Source organism: Pteropus medius, unplaced genomic scaffold, assembly GCF_902729225.1.
Source record: "Pteropus medius unplaced genomic scaffold, Ma_sr-lr_union100, whole genome shotgun sequence".
Classification (NCBI taxonomy): Eukaryota; Metazoa; Chordata; class Mammalia; order Chiroptera; family Pteropodidae; genus Pteropus; species Pteropus medius.
Window position 1 is genome coordinate 6,557,940 of NW_024343733.1, and position 22,727 is coordinate 6,580,666.

General features: G+C 45.7%; 1 protein-coding gene and 1 pseudogene across 6 annotated transcripts; one reads left to right on the forward strand and one right to left on the reverse strand.

The window, feature by feature from the left end:
* The first annotated feature begins 1,379 nt into the window (after positions 1-1,379).
* On the forward strand, positions 1,380-17,356 carry LOC120606816 (zinc finger protein 74). 6 transcript variants are annotated; one of them, XM_039868373.1, is made up of 5 exons: positions 1,380-1,879; positions 2,261-2,346; positions 9,625-9,751; positions 10,194-10,292; positions 11,273-17,356. In XM_039868373.1, the coding sequence occupies exons 1-5, from the start codon at positions 1,846-1,848 to the stop codon at positions 12,943-12,945; spliced, it is 2,019 nt and encodes a 672-aa protein (XP_039724307.1). In that variant the 5' UTR covers positions 1,380-1,845; the 3' UTR covers positions 12,946-17,356. The 6 variants fall into 6 exon arrangements, with proteins under 6 accessions (XP_039724307.1, XP_039724309.1, XP_039724308.1 ...); XM_039868375.1 differs by having other exon boundaries at positions 10,194-10,241; XM_039868374.1 differs by having other exon boundaries at positions 10,197-10,292.
* On the reverse strand, positions 4,405-4,523 carry LOC120606920 (uncharacterized; annotated as a pseudogene).
* Positions 17,357-22,727: the final 5,371 nt, after the last annotated feature.

Genomic DNA, 22,727 nt, shown 5'->3' on the forward strand with positions numbered 1-22,727 from the left:
GCATTTGTGGACTCCTTTGCCTACACAGCCTTTTCACAGAACAGCCACATAGAGGGCACAGATTCACCTGTACACAGGTGCGTGCATACACTTTTTTGCAGTTACACCCACAAAGTGTCACAGAGATGAGAAATGTATAGAAAGAAATGTGAGTCAGAAATGAGCGTACATTGGTGTGTGCACATTAACTCACCTAGATGTAAGACCCACAGAGACAAAAATACATACACAGGTTCACCTATACATACACAAAGACTCACACATTAACCAGCCCTGTAAGACAACAGCCACTCACCATCGCACTCACAGATCCACAACCAGACTTGTGAGGTTCAGGTGCATACAGTCCCACTTCCTCCCAAGGCTTCTGCTCTGGGGTTGCTATCGAACACTATTCCTACACTGGGCACAACTATTCTGATGCAGGGAGTACCCACGCCAGGACTCTGTCAAGTAAGAGGCTGTGGCTAAGCTTAACCTGAAGTCGAAGTGGAAATCTGAGCGGTTTCCAGTCTGCCCGCTTTCGCCCCACCCCAGACCAACTCTCAGCAGGAACCTGGTAATAAACTTCAGTTTTGGAGTTACTCAGCCTGGCTCCACCTCCTCCTGGCTGTGTGACTTGGGACAAGCTACCCCACCTCTCTGTAGCTTAGATTCCTCATCCCTAAAAAGAGGGCAATAATAGTTATCAAACCTCACTGGGCCGTTGTGAGCATGCTGCCAGAAAATACAGGTCAAACTCTTGGAAATGTGCCTGGCATGTGGTCGGTGATCAGTATTGGTGTCATCACTGTGTTAATGTTAGAGCATTGTGCCAAGGCTGTGCCACTGTCCAGATCCTCTTTCCTAAGCTCCTGAGGGTGGACAGCGACCAAGGCCACAGAGACTGACAACTGGGCTGGAATTCTCCTTCCCAAGGGGTCCCAGGTGCCAGCCCATCACCTTCGTTGTCCCTAAGCCCAGAGACCTGAGTCTTTCCTACAAAGACAGATGTGGGCCAGGAGCCCATGCGACTCCACTTGGAGACATGGAGACCTAGGCACCACTGTCTCAATTAGCCACACACACCCCCCTAAACACACATACACACATCCCCCTAAACACACACACACATCCCCCTACACACACACACACACACACACACACACACCCTAAACAGCCACACATCCCCTACACACACACACACACACACACACACACACACACACACACACACACACAGCACGCGCCGTTTCTGGCCCGAAACTACATTTCCCAGAAGTCTGTGCTACACGCTCGTCTGGATCTGAATGTCAGGATGGCTCCGGGGCCCCGAAGCCCTCTGGGAAATGAAGTGTGCTGCCTGGCCGATGCAAAGGCTCCCGGGAGTTGTAGTTCACGTCCGGTCTGCGCAGACGCACTTTCCCGCGACGGCCGCGGGGCTGCTTCTTTGTGGTGGTCGCTGTCCTTTTGTGGAAGGCCGGTCGGCTCGCTTGCGTTATCAGTCAGCGGGTCGGTCGGTCTATCCGTCCGCCCTGGGGCCTGCCTGCCGGCCGCGCTCCGCGCCCACTGGCTCTGGGTGGATAAACGCCAGGGAGGAGGTGACCGGCTGCATGGAGCGCGGTGATGGGGCGTGAGCGCAGCCTGGGGTGCGGTGCTCCTGCTGAACTTGCCTGGCCTCGACCTCGGCGGGGCGCAGGGCCAGTTTGACATTGCAGCCGGTAGTGCGTGCGCGACCCCGCGGTGCTCCCCTGCAGTCCGCTGTCGCTGAGCCCCAGGAGCAGGACCCACTCCTCTGGGCCTGGCCTGGGGCCCAGGAAGCTTCATAGCTGCCCACGCCTCCGGGGGACGCTGCCAAGGGCCACCATGGAGACCCCTGCCCCGAAACCCCAGGAGACAGGTACAATTGGCTCTTTTAGTCAGTGAGTCTGTGGGTTTGCACTTGAGGCTGATTCTGAGAGGTCAGGCTAGTTTCCCAGAAGCATTCACAGAATCAGGCCTCCTCCCTCTTCACTGTGCACAACCATTTGTTCCCACTGTCTGGTGAGAGGAAGGGAATGACAATGTTTTTCCTTCTTAATTGGAGTATCTGACACTGAGTGGCAGAATTAACCCCTGCTGCTGTATCAGACTGGGGCTCACTTCCCACGCCACCTGCAGGAGCTGTTCCTTACTCCTCTCTGATTCTCCCCAGTGCCAGGGCTGGAATGGGCTTTAGCTTAGTCAGTGCCCCTGACACCCATGGCCAAACAGCCCCCCTTGACTCATTTCTCCTTCCCAGTTCTGTCCTCTCAGGACCCTGCTCTTCCCCTCAAAGAGAATCCAGAGGATAAATTGGGTAAGGGTCTCCTGGAAGCCGGGCCCGAGGTGAGTGGCTGTCTTTTCTTCCTTCCCAACATCTCATTCTTTGTGAAGGGGGTTGGCAGCTTCCTTCTCCTGCCCAGGATCTTCACTTATCCAAGGATCCCCGATGTGGGGGATGCTCTGCCATCCTCAGGAAGCTCTGAGTGTAAGAACAGCTTCAATTGAAGAGTCTGGGTGACTCCCCAGGGCCTCCCTGGAGATGAGTGTCCCTCCCAACATGATTGTGTCAACGGGTGGGTCAGTTGCCCAGGACCTTTATACTCAGCACTGTGCCGGGAGCTCTGAGGAGTGGTTCTAGTGGAACCCAAGCAAGTAGGCGACAGCTCATATGAGATCACTTCGCTCATCTTCGCATGCAGACCCAGGGGATGTTTGTGGCGGTTGGTCCGTGTTTGGGGGTGTTTTCTGAGATGGAATCAGGTAGGAGGGTGTGAAACAGCTGAAGCGGGGGCTGTGCTGCAGCACTGGGGTATGGTAGTGGCTGAGCGATGGTAGTAGCTGAGTCTCTGTGTGCTTTTCCTCTATATTGGGCTTCTGACATGGGGCCCTCATGGAAAAACCTGGAATTTTAGAGGATCTGGGGGTTCAACAAGGAATTGGCCTTGAGGCCACTTCTACAGCTAAGGGGGGCCCAAATCCCTCTGTTTACAGACCTGGGGTTTTGTTCTAACACTTAAACCCCCACCCATCATAGTATTTAGAAGGGTCTAATTGGTAAGGAGAGTGTGGGGTAGTGAAAAGGTCTAGAGGGTTAAGGGTCCTTTGACTTTTTTAGGAATTTGTGATTCTGTTACCCTCCCACGTAAAAGAGGTGAGGCGTGATTACAGACAGGTAGAAATATCTTTAAAACATATTGAGATGTGCCGTTTCCGTAATGTTAGAGTGCTCTGTAGTTCTATAAAACACTCAAGAGATATGACAATCAAATTGAATCATGATCCTTGATGGGTCTCATATCCAAAAAATTCAATCAGAGGCAATTTAGGACAATTGAGGAAATTTAAAAGTGGATTGTATCTTAGATCATATTGATTGTATTAATATTACATTTCTTGGCTGCGATGATGCCACTGTGATTGTGTAAGAGAATATCCTTAGGAGATACGAGTTGAAAAATATAGGGTGAAATGTCTCAATGTCTGCAACTTACTTTCACATGGTTGGGCAAAAATTGTGCATTTGCATGCATGTGTGTGCACATGCGTGAGTGACTACCACAAAGTCATGGCCTTCTTGCGCATATTATTCCTAAAATATCAGATTCTTAGATCCTTGAGTAACTGGTCCTCCCCTCGTGAGTACTCCTCTCTCCAACAGTCTCACTCACACTCAAGGTCAAGTGTTCTGCTCTCCTGAGACATCCCCAGAGTCTGTTCCGATTTCTCTGCTAGTTTCATCACCATATCTGCATTTGATTCTCACACACACTCCCTGCAGAATGAAGACACACTGGTCATGGGCTTTTCCCAGTGTGTTGACAACACCCCCAGAAGGGCCTGTGCAAGGCTCAGATCCTACCCTGGTTTTGCCTGTTGACACACCTACACTAAAGCCATGTAGCCTCTGACAGCTCCCGCTCACCAGCACCGTATTCTTATGTCTCTGGAGCTTTGTTTCTGCCCATTTTTTCCTTTCCTCTGCTGATGCCACCACCGTTATGCTTCACCCCTGTGTGCCTCAGTTATGGGCGTCTTCTCAGCATGTGTCCTCACTCCTGCCTTCTCAGATCCTAAAATATCCGGTAAGTTTTTGGATCAGGTTTATTGAGGTGTAATGTATCTACAATAAAGTTCTCCAATTTTAAGTGTAGGATTTGATGAATTTGGGCAAGTGCGTAGAATTGTATAAGCAGCCCCACAATCACGACATAGAACACTTCCATCTCCCGAGAAGTTCCTTTATGCTTCTTTGCAGTCAGTCTTCTCCCTACACCCCACAGAATGATATGGTATGTAATCTTTGGTTTCTGACTAATTTCATTTAGCATAATGCTTTTGAATTCATGATATTATGTTGAATCAGTAGTTTGTTTGTTTGTTTCTTTTTTTTTTTTTTTTAAACACCTACAGCACTCGGTGTTCCTAAGTGGTCTCCTATCCAAGTATTAACCAGGCCCAACCCAGCTTAGCTTCCGAGATCAGATGAGATCGGGCACGTTCAGGGTGGCCTGGCCGTAGACTAGTTTGTTCCTTTTTATTGCTGAGTAATATTGCATGTGGATTAGTTTACAAGGGCTGCCATAGCAAAGTGCCACAGACTTGGTGGTTCAAACAACAGAAATTTATTGTCTCATAGTTCTGGAGGCTGGAACTCCAAGATCCAGCAGTCAGCAGGATTGGTTTCTTCTGAGGCTTCTCTCCTTGATTTGTAGGTGGTACTTTCTCCCTTTGTCTTCACGTGATCCATCCTTTGTGTCTACATATCCTCTTCTTATAAAGACCTCAGTGCCGTCAGATTAGGGCCCACCATGATGAACTCATTTCACCCTAATTACCCTTTTAAAGACTCTGTCTCCAAATATAATCACATTTCGAGGTGCTGGGGGCTTAGGGTATCAACATATAAATATGGAGGGGGACACAGTTCAGCCCATAACACCATTGTATGTATATTCTACGATTTATTTTTCCACCAGCTGATGGACATTTAGGTCGTTTCCAAGTTTTGGCTATTACAAATAAACCTACTGTAAATATTAGAATACAAGTACACACATATGTTTTAATTTCTTTTGAAAAAGTATCTAAGGGTGGAATTGCTGAGTAAGATTGTAATATATATTTTTAATTATCAATTTTATTGATCTTTCAAAGAGCCATCTTTTGGTTTCATTGATTTTGCTATTTTGTTGATTTCTGATCCTCATTACTTCCTTTACTTTGGTTTCTTAAGGTTGAAACTTAGATGTTGATTTGACAACTTTCTTCTTTCCTCATATAGCATTCAATGCTATAAATTTCCCTTCAAGAACTGCCTTAGCTACATCCCACAAATGTTATGTTATGTTTTCATTTTCAGTTCAAAATAGTTTCTGATTTCCTTTATGATTTCTTCTTCAAACACGTGTTATTTAGGAGTTTGTGGTTTAATTTCCAAACATTACAGGGTTATTCCAGATATCTTTCTATTATGGATTTCTAATTTAATTCTGTTGTAATCACAGAAGGAACATTGTATGATTTGAATTCTTTCAAATTTACTAAGAATTTACTTTATTGCCCAGAATGCCTAGTAAGTGTTCTGTGTGCACTTGAAAAGAATGTGTATTATGCTTTTTTTAGCTAGAATGTTCCGTAAATATCAATTAAGTTGGTCTACAGCCATGCTACCCTGAACAGGCTGGATCCCATCTGATCTTGGAAGCTAAACAGGGGGCCTGCTTAGTACTTAGTACTTAGTACTTGGATAGGAGACCACCTAGGAAGACCAGGTGCTGTAGGTGTAAAAAATAAGAGATTGTAAACTGACAAGGTCCTTGCAATCTGTGAGGTCAACCAAGGGTCACCTCGCCTAAAAAAATAAATTAAGTTGAATGATAGTGTTAATTATTCTAGTCTTACAGATTTTCAGTTTATGTGTTCTATCAATTAGTAAGGGAGATTATTGTTGAAATCACTAAGTATAGTGGTGAATTTGTCTTATTTCTTTTTAGTTTTATCAGGTTTTTGCTATTTCTATTATTATTTTTTTGAAGCTCTATTAGTAGGTTCATCAATATATAGGATTGTTGTGAGCTCTTAATTGGTATGGTAATAATGATCATTATGTAATGTCTCTATCTCCGATGATATTCCTTGCCCTGAAATCTGTGTGTGATGTTAATATAGCCACCTCAGCTTTCTTTTGATTAGCATTTGCATAGTATATCTTTCCCCATTCTTTCACTTTTAATCTATCTTTGTCTTTGATTTTAAAGTAGGTTTCTGTAGCTGGTATATAGTTGGGTCTCACTTTTTAAATTCAGTTTGACGATCTCTAATTTTTAATTGTAGTTTGACCATACATAATTACTATAATTATTGATATGGTTGGATTTACACGCCATTTCCCTGTTTGTTTTCTATATATCTTGTGCCTTTTTTTTATTCTGTTTCTCCCTTAATGCGATATGTTAGGGTAAACAAATACTATTTTAGTAGACTCTTAGTGCCTCTGATTTTATTAACTTGTTTTTCCTTTTAGTTACTTGATCGGATGCTGGATATTGTGAATTCTACTTTGTTGAGTGTTGGATTTTTTGGAATTCCTTAAATATTTCTGGGATTTGCTCTGGGATTTGCTCTGGGATGCAATGAAATTACTTAGTATCAGTTTGATCCTTTAAGGCCTTTTAGGTTGTGTTAAGGGGGGTCCAGAGAAGCCGTTGTCTCAGCTTAATTTAGCCTCACTGCTGAGGCGATGCCCTCCTGGGCACTTTACTCAGTTCCCATACATTGGGAAGACATCCCCCTCTGGGAGTCGCACACAAACTATTCCCAGCCCATGAGTTTTAATGAATGTTCCACTTCCTTCTTTCTGGTGTTTCTTTCCCCTGTTTGGGGCGGTTTCTTTCCAGGCACATGCCCTTAAGCCCTCGGTCAGTCTCAAGCAGATCCAGAGTTCCGAGCCTGTGCAGCTCCCTCTGCTCTGGCATTTGCCCTGCCGAGTTTAGTTTCCCAGCCTCTCCCAAAATCTACTGTCTCCTCAACTCCTCAGACAACAGGCTCTGCCCGGGTTTCCACCTCCCTCACTGCAGTCTGGAAACTGTATCCCGGCTGGAGGGTGGAGTGGTTGTAGGACTCACTTTGTTTCCCTTCTCTCGGAGTCTCTGTTCTGAGCTATCCCGTGTTCAATGTCTGGAAATCAACCATCGTTTCATACGTTTTGCCCAGTTTACTAGTTGTTGGCGGTAAGAGGGCAAATACGGGCCTTATTACCCCTTTGTGGCTGGAAGCAAAACACAAAACCCAATTTTACCATACTGCTGTTCCACTCCTGTCTTCTCTCTGTCCTGCCGGCTCTAAAATACAAACACCTTCACCTTGGGGTAGATGTCTTCTTACTCTGGCCATCTCCCCCAGCTCCAGTGCCCCTCATCCACTGCACCTGTCACACTGCGGGAGCTCCCCTAGCACAAAGTATCGGAACATCGCCTCACCCCACTTTTCTCCAACCTCAGTTCACTCCACCCAGCGTACTCCACTTCTTTGCCCCCACTCACCCCACTGCGTTCTTTAATGCCTGAGACAGTAGGTATCCCTGTCATGACTCTGGACGTGGCACAGACTGCTGTTTCTTCTCACAGGGACAGCAGGGGCAGGGTCTTCAACCTCTTGGCATGGCCAGCCAGCGGGGCGGAGGGGAGATGGCCACATGGAGGCTGACAGCTGCTGGGCCTATTCCTTGGTATCTGAGACTGGCATGCTCTTACCTCATTCATTCATCCTCAACCACAAGAGGCCCACTGTTCCCACTCCACTTTCTAGTCAGAGAAACTGAGGCTCAAGGAAGCTGTGTGCCCAGACCAAAATGGTGAGGCCAGCCCCTGCTCTGCTTCGCTTTTCCTTCTTCATTGAAAAATAATTTGTTTTTATTTCCAAAACTATTATTTGCTGTGTAACAAGTTAATAATCTGTCAGTAATCTTCTTTTCCCACAGGTACAATCTTATTTCCAGTGTCCACAGTTTTTACATTATTCTTCCATCTTTCTCCCCTTGTTTACATAAGCAAACTCAGCTATACATAGACATAGGGCTTAAACATATTATTTCAAAAATGGAATCATATCGTATACATTCCAGCTCTTCTCTTTGTTTTTAGTGATATAAAATTCACGCAGCATAAAATCCACCCTTTCTAAGTTTACAGTTCAGTGGCTTTCAGTATATTCACAAAGCAGCACAACCATCACCACAACGAACATTTTAATCACCCCAAAAAGAAACCCGGCACTCGTTAGCAGTCACTCCCCCTTCCCCCTCCCCTCCAGCCCTCAGTAACCACTAATCTGCTTTGGGTTTCTATTTGTGTATTCTGGGCATTTCATACAAATGGGATCACGCAATACGTGGCCTTCTTTGTCTGGCTTCCTTCACTTAGCGTAGTGTGCAGTGCATTCCCTCGGATAGCTGCATTATTTTCCATGGTCTCCCCGCAGGCCTGTACCTTAGTGTAGTCAACTGTTCTAGTTCTCATACCGTGGTTGGCTGGTTGGTTGGTTGGTTGGTTGGTTGGTTTTTGGTGTAAGTGCGGTGCCACAGTCCCCAACCTTGCATTTGCTTCCTTATGTGAAGGAACTCTTGTTTCTTTGGTGTAAATACCCAAATGGGTGTAGCAGTTCCTCACTCCCGCCAAAAGTGCTTTCTCATCGTTGGGTTCCCAGTTTTTAATTTTTCTACTCTGATAGGTAAAAAGTGTTACCTTATTTTTGTTTCAATTTGCATTTTCCTGACAAAACTCACTGATCTTTTCTTAAGTCCATTGGAAATTTGCATTTCCTCATCCTTGAATGGCTTTTCTTGTTTTTAAATTCCCTCTCTGCGTACCTACTTTGCAAAATTAACAAGTGTCTAAATTTTGTCACATTTGCTTTCAATCATTTAAATAAACGAAATATTGCAAGTAAATGCAGAGTACTTCTTGTGTCCTCCCCTGTGTCTTTCCTGCCCTCCCCAGTATCAGAGGATGATGACCAAGCAAACACCATAGCACACTCCGATGGAAGCGTCACACATAGTAGTAACTCATTTAATCCTTACCACGATGCAATGACCTAGGTACTATCAGCAAAACCAGCCTGGGGAGGGCAGAGGAACAGGGGTTCTGGTGGGAAGGAGGAGGGGGGCAGGCAGGAAGGACACAAAGTGGCTCCTTTGGTCACTTGGGCACAGAACTTGCTGATAAGTATAGCATTTCCTTTCTTAGGGTGTGATAATGGCCTTCTGTCTGAGGTTGAATCCTTTTGCACTGATGAGATTGGAATGAGGTTTCTGGGTTCTTTGTATTCCTTCAAGTTCTCTAAGATGATATTCTAGAGCCTGGTAAGCATAGCATCTTACCCAGAACTTATCACAACAGCCTCTTGCCCACCGTGGTGCCCGCACGTGGGCTACCCAGCTAGCCGAGACCTCCTGGTCCAGGACAGGTCCATGTGGTGATTCCTGCCCAGCCATGGTGTCTAAACACAGCCTTCCACGCCGAGGAGAAGGTCACCGAGGTTCACCCTTCACTCCCTTGGAAGCGTGAATGCAATCAGAATCCCTCCCGTCCTGGGAGAGTAAGATTGTGCGTGTCATTCCAGGAATCGGTGACTTTTAAGGATGTAGCTGTGGACTTCACCCAGGAAGAGTGGGGCCAGTTGGACTCCCCTCAGAGGGCCCTGTACCGGGACGTGATGCTGGAGAACTACCAGAACCTTCTCGCCCTGGGTAAGATGGCTCCCTGAGGCTTGGAGTCTGCAGTCGGCCATGCTATAGGTATTATGGACCATTCCTTTAGCACCAGCCCTGGTCCCAGGCTCAGCAGGGTGTAGGAGTTGTGGTCTTTATGCCCAGGCCCTTGTGGCAGGGCTCTACATGCCACTGGCATCCTTGCCTAGAGGTGTGGCTCGTCACAAGGTGGGCTGAGACAATAGGGAGAGGTTGGGCAGGGTCCTGGGAGCCCAGCCTGCCCTGGAGCTTTCCAAAGAAGACAGAAGGGAGTGTCCATACCCATGAGTGGGTGCCTCAATTTGGGTTCTGATTCTGAGACCACTGTCCTCGGGAATGGCACACACCTCTCAGTGCCAGCTGATGCTGTTCTGGAGTCTGTCCTTTCGGCTGGTTCTGGAGAGCTGCAGCACGCAGAGACATGCCACTCCTTCCCCACAAGCAGGACCTCCAGTCTGCAAACCGGACGTGATCTCCCATCTGGAACGAGGTGAGGAGCCCTGGCAGGTGCCCAGAGAAGTCCCCGGAGGGGCTCATCCAGGTGAGAGGGGCACGCAGTGGAATGATGTGGAGTCCCTATCCTTGGCATCCCTCCCCACAACTCCATGTGGCCCTCCCATCATGGCCTCATTTTTCTTCCACAGTCCACCGCCCCAGCTCCATCTGCACCTGCTCAGTGCCCCTTCTAGAATCCTCCGCATTCCCTTCCTTCGTTCAGCACACTTATTAAGCACTGACTGTGTGCCAGAAACTGCTTGGAAAACAGAAGGAAAACAGGCAAAGACATCTGCCTTCTGTTGGCAGGAGACAGAAGCAATATCTACATGTATAGAAATATTTAACAAGTGGTGACTGTCGATGGTGCCAAGAAAAATGAAGCAGAACGGGCAGGAATGGGTGTGAAATTGGGGTCAGGGCTTCGCTCACTGCAAACAGGGCAGAGTCAGCCTGGGGGCTGAGAGAGACAGGGAGACAGTTCACAGAGGTGACTCCAAGGAGGATGCCCCTTCTGGGATACGAAGCTGGCAAGAGGCTTATTTAGCTTTTAAAGAGATGCTTGTACATCTCAGGGACATAATGCATTTAGAGTTTCAGGTGTTCTAAAGGAAATGATAAAGAGAAGGGGGTGGGGAGTTCTTTTTTCCTTTTGGAACCAGGAAAATTTTTATTTAATAATTGTTTTTGTACTTGTTTTTACCCTGTGTTCACACCCGCCACTGACCTAGTTCAGACACACAACAGTCTCAGTTGACGTTTCAATGAGTGATGCATCCACGAGCCCTGCTCTTTTCAGAATTCCCTTAGGGGCTCCTTTCCCTGTTTCTTCCTTCTCTTCCCACCTCAGCGGCTTGCCTGTCTCATCCTGGGTGCGCTCCCTTGTCTCTGCCTTCAAGCTCCCTTACTCTGTCCCTCTTTGCTTTTTTGTATGCTTATCTACTTCACTGGATCAGATCTCAAATCTGAGTTCCAGTGTCACACTTCTGCCTACTGACAGAAAATTATATTTTCCATTTCTTATAGAATGGGAGCCCAGGCCTGAGATGAAGGAGGAGTCATGTCAACAGCAGGTCATCTACAAAGAGGAGCCGTGGCAGGCGTCGATCACAGAGTGGTTGGCGAGGTCCAGTCTCAGCCCTGGTCCAGGCGACCGGTGGGCCTGGGACGGCTCATCAGCTGCTCTGTCAAGAGGTGAGGCTGTGCTCTGGAGGCACGTACCCGCTGGCTATGGGGACATTTCCACAGAGGAGCACTGGCAGGGACCTGAGGCACCTGAGGAGGCCTTTCCCCTCAGGTGCACCCTTCTCACCAAGCAGAGCAAAGGAACTCTCATTCCTACAGAGGAAGAGCCTCCTGACAGACACACTGAGCATTTCCAATCCAGCGAGGCCGTAACACAGCAGCAGAGAACGTGCGCAGGGAGGAACAGTTTCAAGTCAAGCGAACATGGAAAACCTCCACCCACAAACAGGCGTCAGGGCTCCAGTGCCAGGGAAGGTTTCTTCGCTTGTGGCGAATGTGGAAAAGCCTTTCACCAGAGCTCGTCCCTCACCCTGCACCGGCGATGGCACGCGCGGGAGAAAGCATACAGGTGTAAAGAGTGTGGCAAGGCCTTCACCTGGAGCACCAACCTCATCGAGCACCAGAGAATCCACACGGGGGAGAAGCCCTTCCTCTGTGGCGAGTGTGGGAAAGCCTTCAGCTGTCACTCATCACTGAACGTGCACCACAGGATTCACACGGGCGAGAGGCCCTATAAGTGTAACGCCTGCGAAAAGGCCTTCAGCTGCAGCTCGCTGCTGAACATGCACCTCAGAGTCCACACCGGCGAGAAGCCCTACAAATGCAGCGAGTGCGGGAAGGCTTTCAACCAGAGGACGCACCTGACGCGGCATCACAGAATCCACACGGGGGAGAAGCCATATAAGTGTGACGAGTGCGGGAAGGCCTTCACGTGCCACTCGTCCCTGACCGTGCACGAGAAAATCCACAATGGAGACAAGCCGTTTAAATGCAACGACTGCGAGAAGGCCTTCAATAACCGTTCACGCCTCACCCTCCACCAGAGGATTCACACGGGAGAGAAGCCCTTCAAGTGTGGCGACTGCGGGAAGGGCTTCAGCTGCCACTCCTACCTGGTCGTGCACCAGAGGATCCACAGTGGGGAGAAGCCCTTCAAGTGCAATGAGTGTGGGAAAGCCTTCAGCTCCCACTCCTACCTCATCGTGCACCAGAGGATCCACACGGGGGAGAAGCCCTTTGACTGCAGTCGGTGCTGGAAGGCCTTCAGCTGCCACTCGTCTCTCATTGTGCACCAGCGAATCCACACGGGAGAGAAGCCCTATAAATGCAGCCAGTGCGGAAAAGCGTTCAGCCAGAATCACTGTCTCATTAAACATCAGAAAATCCACTCCGGGGAGAAGTCATTTAAATGTAACGAATGTGGCGAAATGTTCAACTGGAGCACCCACCTCACCGAACACCAGAGAATACACAGCAAAGAGAAGCCCTTTGCCATCCAGTTCAACAAACACTTGCTGAGCACATACTATGTTCCCAGCAGCCTGCTGGACACAGGGGGCACAGGCGTGAGCAGCATGGACCCCATAAATGCACTGGACATGGCAAAACTCCTGTGTGTGGTTCAGCCCACAGCCAGCAGGAATTTCCCCCTGGGTGGCAAACCTGGAAATTAATGTGGCATGCTTGTCATCAAGTTAGCCACCCTCGCTCCTTCCCCAGGGTGAGCGGGGAAAGCACAGTGGCTCGTAGCTCCAGACACATGCACCTTGCCCCTCTGCCCCGTGCACATCTCCCGTGTGCTGCAACAGACACCCTCTGATTAGCAGTCGTCACCCCACCGGGAAGGGCTACCCTATAAGAGAGGAGAGTTGAGAACCGGTTGAGGATGCCTTGTCGTCCTGTTTCCCCTGATAGGTTTGGATGTCACTGACCAGGGGAATAGATCTTTACTGCTGATAAAGAGAAGGTATGTCAATCATGTCCTTCGATCGGCTCCAGGCATGATTTCCATCAGGAATGTTCTCTCTGAACCGTTATGTTTAGAATAATAATAATTTTTGAAAACCAGAAGAATTAATGAACAGTAGTCAGTATTACCTCCAAGTGAACATTATTGTATTCCAGGAGGGGAGAGTAATCTTAGATGGTGGAGATTTGGGGAAAAGGAGCTTTCCTGGACTCACCGTACTTAAGTGGCTCTAGTGCAGAGTTAGAGGCGGCACAGCCATCACAGAAGCACAGCCTAGGGAGGTCCTGACATGCCGGCACCACGCCTGGCCCCCTGGTCCATGGTGGGAGGTTGGGAGTACACCAGTGGTGCCAGGTGCATCCGGGGAAGATGAGTGCAGTGTTGGGATGGATGCGTCTAGAAGCACACTTCCCAAGCTGTTGAGGCTGCCTGCAGGGTCTCCCCAGGCGCCACGTAGCTCAGCTCACCGGTGCATCCCTGAAGGAGAAGCCCCTTCATGGAGACCATCTCCACACTCCCTGCAGGGGTGGGGAGACACAGTCGTCGGGAGATAATGTCATTTCTGCCCAGTTCTAAGCAAGTATAAGCTGCCTTCTCAGTGACAATACTTTACATTTGTATAGAGCGCTATAGTTTCTGAAATGTTTTTTAGTATACTTTTTAAATTATGGAGGCAAAATAACCACATTTCAGAAAATGTGGAGTTAAGAGGAGAAAACACCCATAATTCTTAATAAAACTGCATTTCGCACTTTGAAGCATTACCTTCTGCTTTTTTCATACTGCATTTTCACATCACTTTAAACGTAGTATCACTTTACTCTTTTTTTCCCCCACTTAGCCACATAGCAGAATTTTTCTCCACATAACTGCACTGTCTTTGTAGTCTTAATTCTAAATGGAAGCATAGTATTCTACTAGATATTGTTTTGTCAGATGTTGAAGTTATTTCCATGTTTTACACTATTATAAGTCATTCTTCATGGAGCATCTTTTGCATTATACTTCTTTAGAATTTTCTTAGAGTAGATTTCTAGAAGCGAAACTTTTGAGATAAAGGAAATGAACAGCTTCAGGAGTCATCTCAGTATGTTCCTGGTTGCGTGTGTGTGAAGTAATACTGTTTCATTATGAAGAAAGCAATCAGCAGCCAGTCAGGTGGGAGCATCCCCCGCTCGCCTATCTCCCAGACACAGGCACTGTTCGAAGCCAGGTGTCCAGACGGTCTCTGTTCAGGGCGTGGTGACGACACACATGTCCTGGACATCTGCTGCCCCATTGCCTTCCTCTGGAGTGTGTGAGCTGGCCTGGCATTATTTGGTCCCCAGGGACCACATCATGGCAGTCTCAGGACCTTCTTCTGTGAAAAGTAGGAAGAGTTCTGTTTTACAACAGCATTGGGAAAAGACAAATTTATACTTGATTCATTATTCTCTTATTTTTTTCTTCTTTTAAAAGAAATTAGAATGAAACCACCTTCATGGGCCCTGGACACCATGCCAACTGTCTGTCCTGCAGTGCTGTTAATGTGCTCAGTTGAATGGCATTTATTACTTCATGTTGCGCCTTTGATAACTAATGAAGCTGAATATGGAACATATTTTTATTATTGGTCTTTCTTCCCGAAAATTATTTCAATATACCGTATGGCCCTCTTCCTGTTGGAGTCTTGATGTTTTTATTTTATTTGCATATAAACTTTCTTTTCCCATTATATGAGAAATACATTACGTATTAAAGAAATATGAAAAAATCAGAAGTTATAAGAATAAAAATGACCCTCAGTGTCAGATCATGCGGCATCACGTGGAGATGCAGTTCCTTCTGGTTTATTTCCATGCACATACACACATGCTTTTTCTTTTAAAACAGAACTGGATTCACACACTGCATGTCCTTTTCATCCTTTCCCATTTAACGTTTTATGATGAGCATTTTTCATACTATAAAATACTTTCCAAAAACATCATCGATGGCTACATAGTTGTTTTTTTTTAATTGAGTTTATTGGGGTAACATTGGTTAATACAATTATATAATTTTCAGGTGTACATTATCATTTGACATCTGTATATATTCTATTGTGTGCATAGTTTTTTATCTTACTGCACCTGTAGGTAATTCTGGACCATAAGCCTACATGCCCATGTTTGAATATTTCCTCAGAATAAATTCTGAGACGTGGAGTTAGCTGCGGAGGTCACAGACGTTGCAACAAGCTGTCTGTGTCTCCAGGGCGGACCCAGCCCGGCACTCCTGGTGGATGCCCTTCACGTAGGGCCTGAGGGTCTCCGCTTCTCCGTGCCCTTGCCAACACTTAACATCATCTCCTCACTTTTATGTTTGCCATTTTGATACGTTAGAATGTTATTTGTTGATTTTTTTAACCTTTTTTCCTCTTCATGTGAATTTATTCCTGTCTTATTCACTATTCCATTCTTTTTTTAAAAAATATATACATGGATACACACATATACGTTGCCTTGGCACGTAGCTTTTCTATCTTTGTTACTGCATTTTTTATGTACAGAGGTTTTCAAATTCTGTGTAATAAGGTCTATTTGATTTTTTTCCTTTATGTTTTTCTTTAGCTCTTGGAAAGCCTCTTCTTTAAGTCTTGTTTGGGTTCTATATTTTACGTTTAACTCTTAAATCCATGTATTTGGGATATAAAATCCAAGGTCCTAGCATTCATTTTCAAATTGCATTCTTCACTGTTCTATAGACCTTTCTTTTCTATTATTGTAGCTCTCATAATTCACTTTAATATGTGGTAGGACCAAGACCACATTTTTAGTAGGTTTTTTAAAATTGTTGTTGTTTTATCTATTCTTCCAGGTAGCGCAGGAATCATTTTCTCAGAACCCAGCGTCTTCATGTCACTGCATAACTTATTGGGATTTTTATTAGAATTGACTAGTTTGTGAAGAATTAATAAGTTCTATATAATATTAAGTCTTCACAACAAATGTGGTAGATAGCTGTTCTTTCCAATCATTACCTATAACCATCAGGAAAGTTTTATAGTTTTCTTCATAAATGTTCTTACATTTATGAATTTATTCTTAAATTCATTCTAATTTTGTGGGGTTTATAAATCAGATCTTTCTCTTATAAGATATATAGGACCACTATTGATTGTATATATCTTCCTGTATATTTATTTTATACGTAGCAACTTTACTGAATTATTCTAAGAAGGTCTCTAACAGCTTATCAGTTTATTGGGTTTTCTAGGTAAACAGTCATATCACTTGGAAATAAAAAGCTTGCCTCTCCTTTCTGTATAGATAGCCTTTTATTTCGTATCTTTTTTTAAACCCTCATTGGCCAGCACGACATTCAATGTTAGTGGCAGTGGTCATCTGTGGCAGACTCTCTTTGAGGTTGGGGACCAATGTGTGTCCATCTCAAAACACTTTGGCCTTTAAGATTTGGTTGTAGCTGGAATGGTCATGTGGCCCAATTCTGATCCAAGAGGCTCAAGGAGAAGTTCGCCAGAGATTTCAAGAAAGTCTTTGCTTTCCTGATAGGAAAACCCTTCCTTCTCTTCTTCCCGCCTGAAATTTGGATGCAATGCCTAGAAGTATCGTAGCCATCTTATAACCATGAGGCAATTGAAGACAAAAGCCACACATAGTAAAATGGAAAAAATAGAAGGATCCTAGTAGGCCTTGGATGAAATTTTAGAGCAGCTGTTTCAGCCACCGACATGTAATTCCCTGAATTCTTGCTATGTAAGAAAATTAAACAGCTTAAGTCCGTTTGTCACTCCTCACAGCTGTTTCATTCCTCACTGTTACAGCATTTGGGTCTTTGTTCTGACTTGAAAGGAGACAAATCTAGCATTTCTCTATTAGGAAATGTCAGTCCTTGGCCATGACTGATTGTTTATCACGTTAATGAGCTATCTTATAGGCCTAGTTTGCTAAGACTTTGGAAAATCAAGATTCAATGCTGAATTTGACCAAACACCTTCTTGGCATACCTTAAAAATGATTATATGGGTTCTTTCCTTGTTATGGAGACATAATTGGATTTATGAAGAGATTTTCTAACATTATATCACCTTCGTGTTATTGGAATAAATCCCATTCAGCAATGGTGCATTAATATTTACGTGTGGACTTGTTTTTCTAGAGCTTGGGTTGCAACAAGCAGACTTGCCCAACAGTGAGTCTAAGATTTCACTCCAGGTTTGCCTGGGAACGAACCACCTGTGACCACTCAGCAGGAAGGGCTGCCCCGAACTTAACTCCTCACGGTGGCTGGGCTTCACCAATAAGATTGTCCTCCCACTTGCTCAAAAAATTAAAAAATACATGAAGTGGGGAGCGAGGGCCTCCCCTCGAACATGGCGTTGTATCTATGAAGATCCCCAAATAGGGTGTCTGCATTGTTTTCTAGATGATGGGTTAGGACTGACTTAATCTTCTGAATCGTTGAAATGACAGATACTACTTTTGGAATCAGTACAATAAGCAATTTCCACTTTGAACAGTGATAGAGGGTCCATAGCTCTTCCTATGGCACTACTCCAGAATGACACCGTTTTTCCTGTTCTGACCAAAGCCATGACTGACAGAAGCAGGAAGGAGAGGCCAGGAGCACACATACTGTCCCAGTCAGGCCCACCTCCCATGATTCTGGAACCTGGCAGCAAACTACGTTCCTTTTCAGTTTGCCTCTAGATAAGTTGTGCCAGAGGGAGCCACAGGCAAAGAAGGCAGTGGGACCTGCCTCTCACTCCTGGATTCTCCTGAGCACCAGAGGGCAGAATCGGCCTTCCTGGCACCAGCGGCACCTTGCCTTGTCCAGAGGTCACAGCGTCTGTGTGCTAGTTAGGATCAGGGTTAGGGTTGCGTTTTGGGTTGGGTCTGGGGGGTTAGGAAAGATGATGAGGGCTAAGATATTTAGAGGTTAGAGTTAGGGTTGGAATTAGGGTGGGCAATTTTTCATGCCATAAGCACCTGTTGGAGCAAGAAGAAGAGTGGGCATCACACCTGTGAGTGCTGGGGCAGGCAGAAATTGCACATCCACTTCCGTAAGTCTAGTGAGCCCTGTGAGTACTAGTTTGAGGACCACAGATATGCAGGCCAATCTGCACATGTCAGCAGAAGTTAAAGCTGACTCAGAGCCAGGATAGGCAGAAAAACCAATTAGCACCCTTTTCATATTGCATAAATTCTTCCAATAAAATTGTGAATTTCCGACTGAGTCGAGCCAGCAATGTCTGTTTCCCATTCAGTTTCCTCCCCTTGTGGAATCGTATTTGGGGGTGGTTTTGAGGTTGCTCAGGGGAGTCCTCTCTCACTGATCATGGTAGGGTGCATCCTCCTGCGGGGAGTCCAATCAATACTGTCAGGATTAGGGCACACATTACAGCGATTACTGCTTATGGCTTTAGGGTCCCCGGACTGAAGTTGGGAGCAGAGACGCCCTGTAGCGTATTGATTTGCAGCAGCACCAAAGAGGACCCAGAGTCACTGTTGGTCTATTTTACAGTGATCCCCTTTGGGTTTCAATGTGTCAGGGTCCCCAAATCACCATCAGGCTTGATGACTCGCTAGAAGGACTCACAGGACTTATTACCAGGAAGGGATACAGGTTCAAACTCACAAAGGGAAAAGACACATGGGGACAACACCCAGGAGAGACCAGGCGCATGCACCCAGGTGTCCTAGTGTTGTCACATGGGTCACACTTAATTCTCCCAACAACAATATGTGACAATACATGCAAAGGGCTGTGATTAGGGAAGCTCATCAAGCCTTAGAGTCCAAGGGTTTTACTAGGGATTGGTCATACGGATTGCCTCACCCATGTGACCGATCCCCACCCCTCAGACACCAGCCACCACTTCCCCCTCCCACCCCAGAGCAAAAACAGATGCTCACAATAAGTCACAATCTTAGGAAAAGCTTATCTGGTTAAACTAGTACATGTAGCCCAAGGCCTGAAGCATGCAAACACTCTTACCTGCAGAATAGTCCAGGTACTCAACAGTGATGTGAACACAGGCCTGCCTTTGGAATGTGTGGGCTTTGAGCAAGCCAGGCCCGCTGAGTCAATTCTTTCCTGCTCAGATGCCCTCTGGCCCTTTAGAAAGACCCAGCTTACAACATTTCAGGCCATTTTTCCTACATGTTGGTACCACTGGACACCTTGCACATTTTCACCTATTACACTGAGAATCAGGATCTCGATACAGCAGAAGCATAGGCGATGGTGGCAGCTACAAAGGTGTTTGGTCCCCAGAGAGTCCCAGTGAGCTGGTTGAGACAGATAACCAGCACTCACAGAGTAAGTCCTTCCCCTGATCTCTTATGCTGATAAGGGAGCCACGATCTTGTATTCTTCCCCCAAAGTGACTCAGTTCATAAATCCATAAAAAAGGCTCACTGGGAACTGTCAAGTGGAACACAGCTCAACACAAACACACAGGGCAAGCCCACCCCGGAAACGGGGAACCGTCCACTCGCCATGAGCCGGGGTTCGTACTCCATGACAAAGAGCAAGAGAAGAAGGATCTCAGATGACGGCAGTCCCAGCCCGCACCATCCCAACTGTTCGGTAATTATCTTATGGTCATCTTACGAAAAGTGTGATGGACTTGCTTCTAACAAATAGGTCGGCTCTCGAAGTTGATGACATTCCACACAAGAATATTTTAAGGAAGCGTAGTAGTCACACAAAGAGGCTCGGTGGGGAGAGCAGGTCAGCACAAGCACCTGCCACATGTGCGTATGGCCTTCATATGGACCTGGCATGGGTCTAAGGCAAGTTCTCAAGCTGAGGACTGGGGTCCCAGGTTCGAAGTTCCACAGGTGCCACAGGAGGCAGCAGGACCTTTTATTAGCTGGTCCTGATGTGAGGAAGAAAGAACGTGGGACTTGACCACTGTCAGTGGTCAAACTTCAAAAATGAAATCAGACTCTAATTCAATTCAGCCCTGATGGTGACACTGTGATCTGTAATAAGAAATATGTATATTTGGTCTTGGTCCTCATTCCAGGCAGAGCTCCTAAAATCCTTCAAATTTCCTAAGTGATGAAAGTGATAAAGGTGTCTTTTGTTATTTATGTTAATGAGGTGAATTTTGGTAAGTGCCTAAGGATGAGGGCTGGTTACCAGAAGAACCAAGCACAGGATTCGAGGGTTGGAGCTTTCAGTCCCACCCCCTGAGGGAGGGGCAAGGCGGAGGGAGGTTGAATCAATCGCCAATGGCCAATGATTTAATCAATCATGCCTAGTAATAAAATCTCCATAAAAATCCAAAAGGACAGATTCAAAGAGCTTCTGGGTTGGTGAACACATGGAGGTGCTGGGAGCAGGGTGAACCTGGAGAGGACATAAAAGCTCCGGGCCCTTCTCCCATACGTCGCCCTCTGCATCTCTCTTATCTGGCTATTCCTGAGTTATATCCTTTTATAATAAACTTGTGATCTAGTAAATAAACTGTTTCTCTGAGTTCTGTCAGCTGCTCTAATGAATTAATCCAACCCAAGGAGGAAGTCAAGGCACCTCCCGTCTGTAGCCGGTTGATCAGAAGCACAGGTAACAACCTGGGCTACAACTGGTGTCTAAAGTAGGGGGCAGGGGCAGCAGTCCTACAGGACTGAGCCCTTCACCTGTGGGATCTGACACTGTCTCCAGGTAGATAGTATCAGAATCGCGTTCACTGCTTGGGGGTATTGGTAAAACACACAATGGGTTGATAGTTCGTTGATGACTACAATATGACATTTCTCATTTACTGAGGTTTTATTTGTTTAAATATAAATTAAGAAACATAAGCTTATGCAGAAAACTATAGTGAGAATGAGAAGGCCTTGGAAGAGTATACATAGCCACTCATGCAGGATGTCAGGGACAGCCAGGACAAATGTCGGGGGGTGTTCTGGGCATTTGCTCAAATAGCTGAGTGACATTATTAACAACCCTAATCTGTTGTCTCATCTGCCGGTGCATTGAGCAAATATGCCTGTCTTGCTTACCCATGTGAAGTGCCCCGAAAGAAGAAAAGGCCCCCCGGATGGTCAGTAGATAGCCTGATGCAGGAAGATATACAGATGGCAAAGCACATATGAAAAGGCATTCCCCACCATGTCATTAGGGAAATGCAAATTAAAATTTAAAATTAAATGAAATACTACTACGCATCTATTAGAATGGCTCAAATCCAAAACACTGACAACCAAACGTCGGTGAAGATGTGGAGCAACAGGAACTCACATTCATTGCTGGCTGCAAAATGGTTCGGCCAGTTTGGAAGATAATTTCGCAGTTTCTTACAAAAACTAAACATATATTTACTCTACAATTCAACAATCTTGCTCTTTGGGATTTACCCAAAGGAGTTGAAAACTTATGTCCACACAAAAACCTGCACATGGATATTTACAGCAGCTTTATTCATAATTGCCAAAACTTGGAAGCTATCAAGATGCTTTTCAGGAAATGAATGGATAAATAACTGTGGTACATTCAGACAATGAAATATTATTCAGTGCTTAAAAAAAAATAAAGTTACTACTGAGCCTTGGAAATACATAGAGGGGACTTAAATGCATATTTAGTGAAAGAAGCCAAACTGAAAAGGGTACATACTTTATGAGTCCAACTATATGACATTCTGGAAAAGGCAAAACTATGCAGACAGTAAAAAGATCAGCGGTTGTCAGGGGTTAGTGGGGAGAGAGGGATGAATGGGCAGAGCACAGAGGATTTTTAAGACACTTAAAATATTCTGTATGATACTATAATGGTGGACGTGTCGTTATACATTTGTCTAAACCCATAGAATGTACACCATCAAGAGTGAACCCAATGTAAACTATATTCTTTAGATGATAATGATGTGTCATTGTAGGCTCATCAGCTGTAACAAATGTCCCATTCTGGTGCAGGATATAAACAGTGCGGGAAGTACGCGTGTGCGGGAATGGGGTATATGGGAATTTCTATTTACAGCTTAATTTTGCTGTGAAACTAAAATTGCTCTAAAAATAAATTCTATTAAAAAAAAATTGTTGACCTAAATGTTTTACCTCGGGGACTTCTTAAAGGGCCTGATGACACCAATGTTGTAAAATGGACCAACATTTAGCAATTATGCTAAAGATGTCTTTGCTCCCAGCTTAGGCCTGGGCCCCTAAGGTAGTAATCACCATATGGGGTGGGGGATAACCTAATACTGATGATAGTAACTGGAACTCCCTGGAGGAGGCAGTCACAGCCATGAGTATGTCCTACAGGATACACTAAAGATCTACAAAGGGTATAGGATATCTCTGAGGTTAATCCTCAGACCACATGCGTACGCTTGCACACACACATACACGCACACCACAACTTTACAAGGGGAGAAAGAGAAAATGAAACAGAGGTCTGTGATTTGACTCCATAGGAATTTCAAAATTTAATTAACAATTATGGATTTAAACCATGAAAAAGGCTTTTGAGCCTGCATTATACTGGCTCTGA

Bases quoted from the DNA above. Each gene is read 5' to 3' on its own strand.
- LOC120606816 (XM_039868373.1), top strand. From the start codon at position 1,846: ATGGAGACCCCTGCCCCGAAACCCCAGGAGACAG. The intron at 1,880-2,260 runs GTACAATTGGCT...TCTCCTTCCCAG, and splicing joins CCCGAAACCCCAGGAGACAG to TTCTGTCCTCTCAGGACCCT. The intron at 9,752-10,193 runs GTAAGATGGCTC...CTTCCCCACAAG, and splicing joins CCAGAACCTTCTCGCCCTGG to CAGGACCTCCAGTCTGCAAA.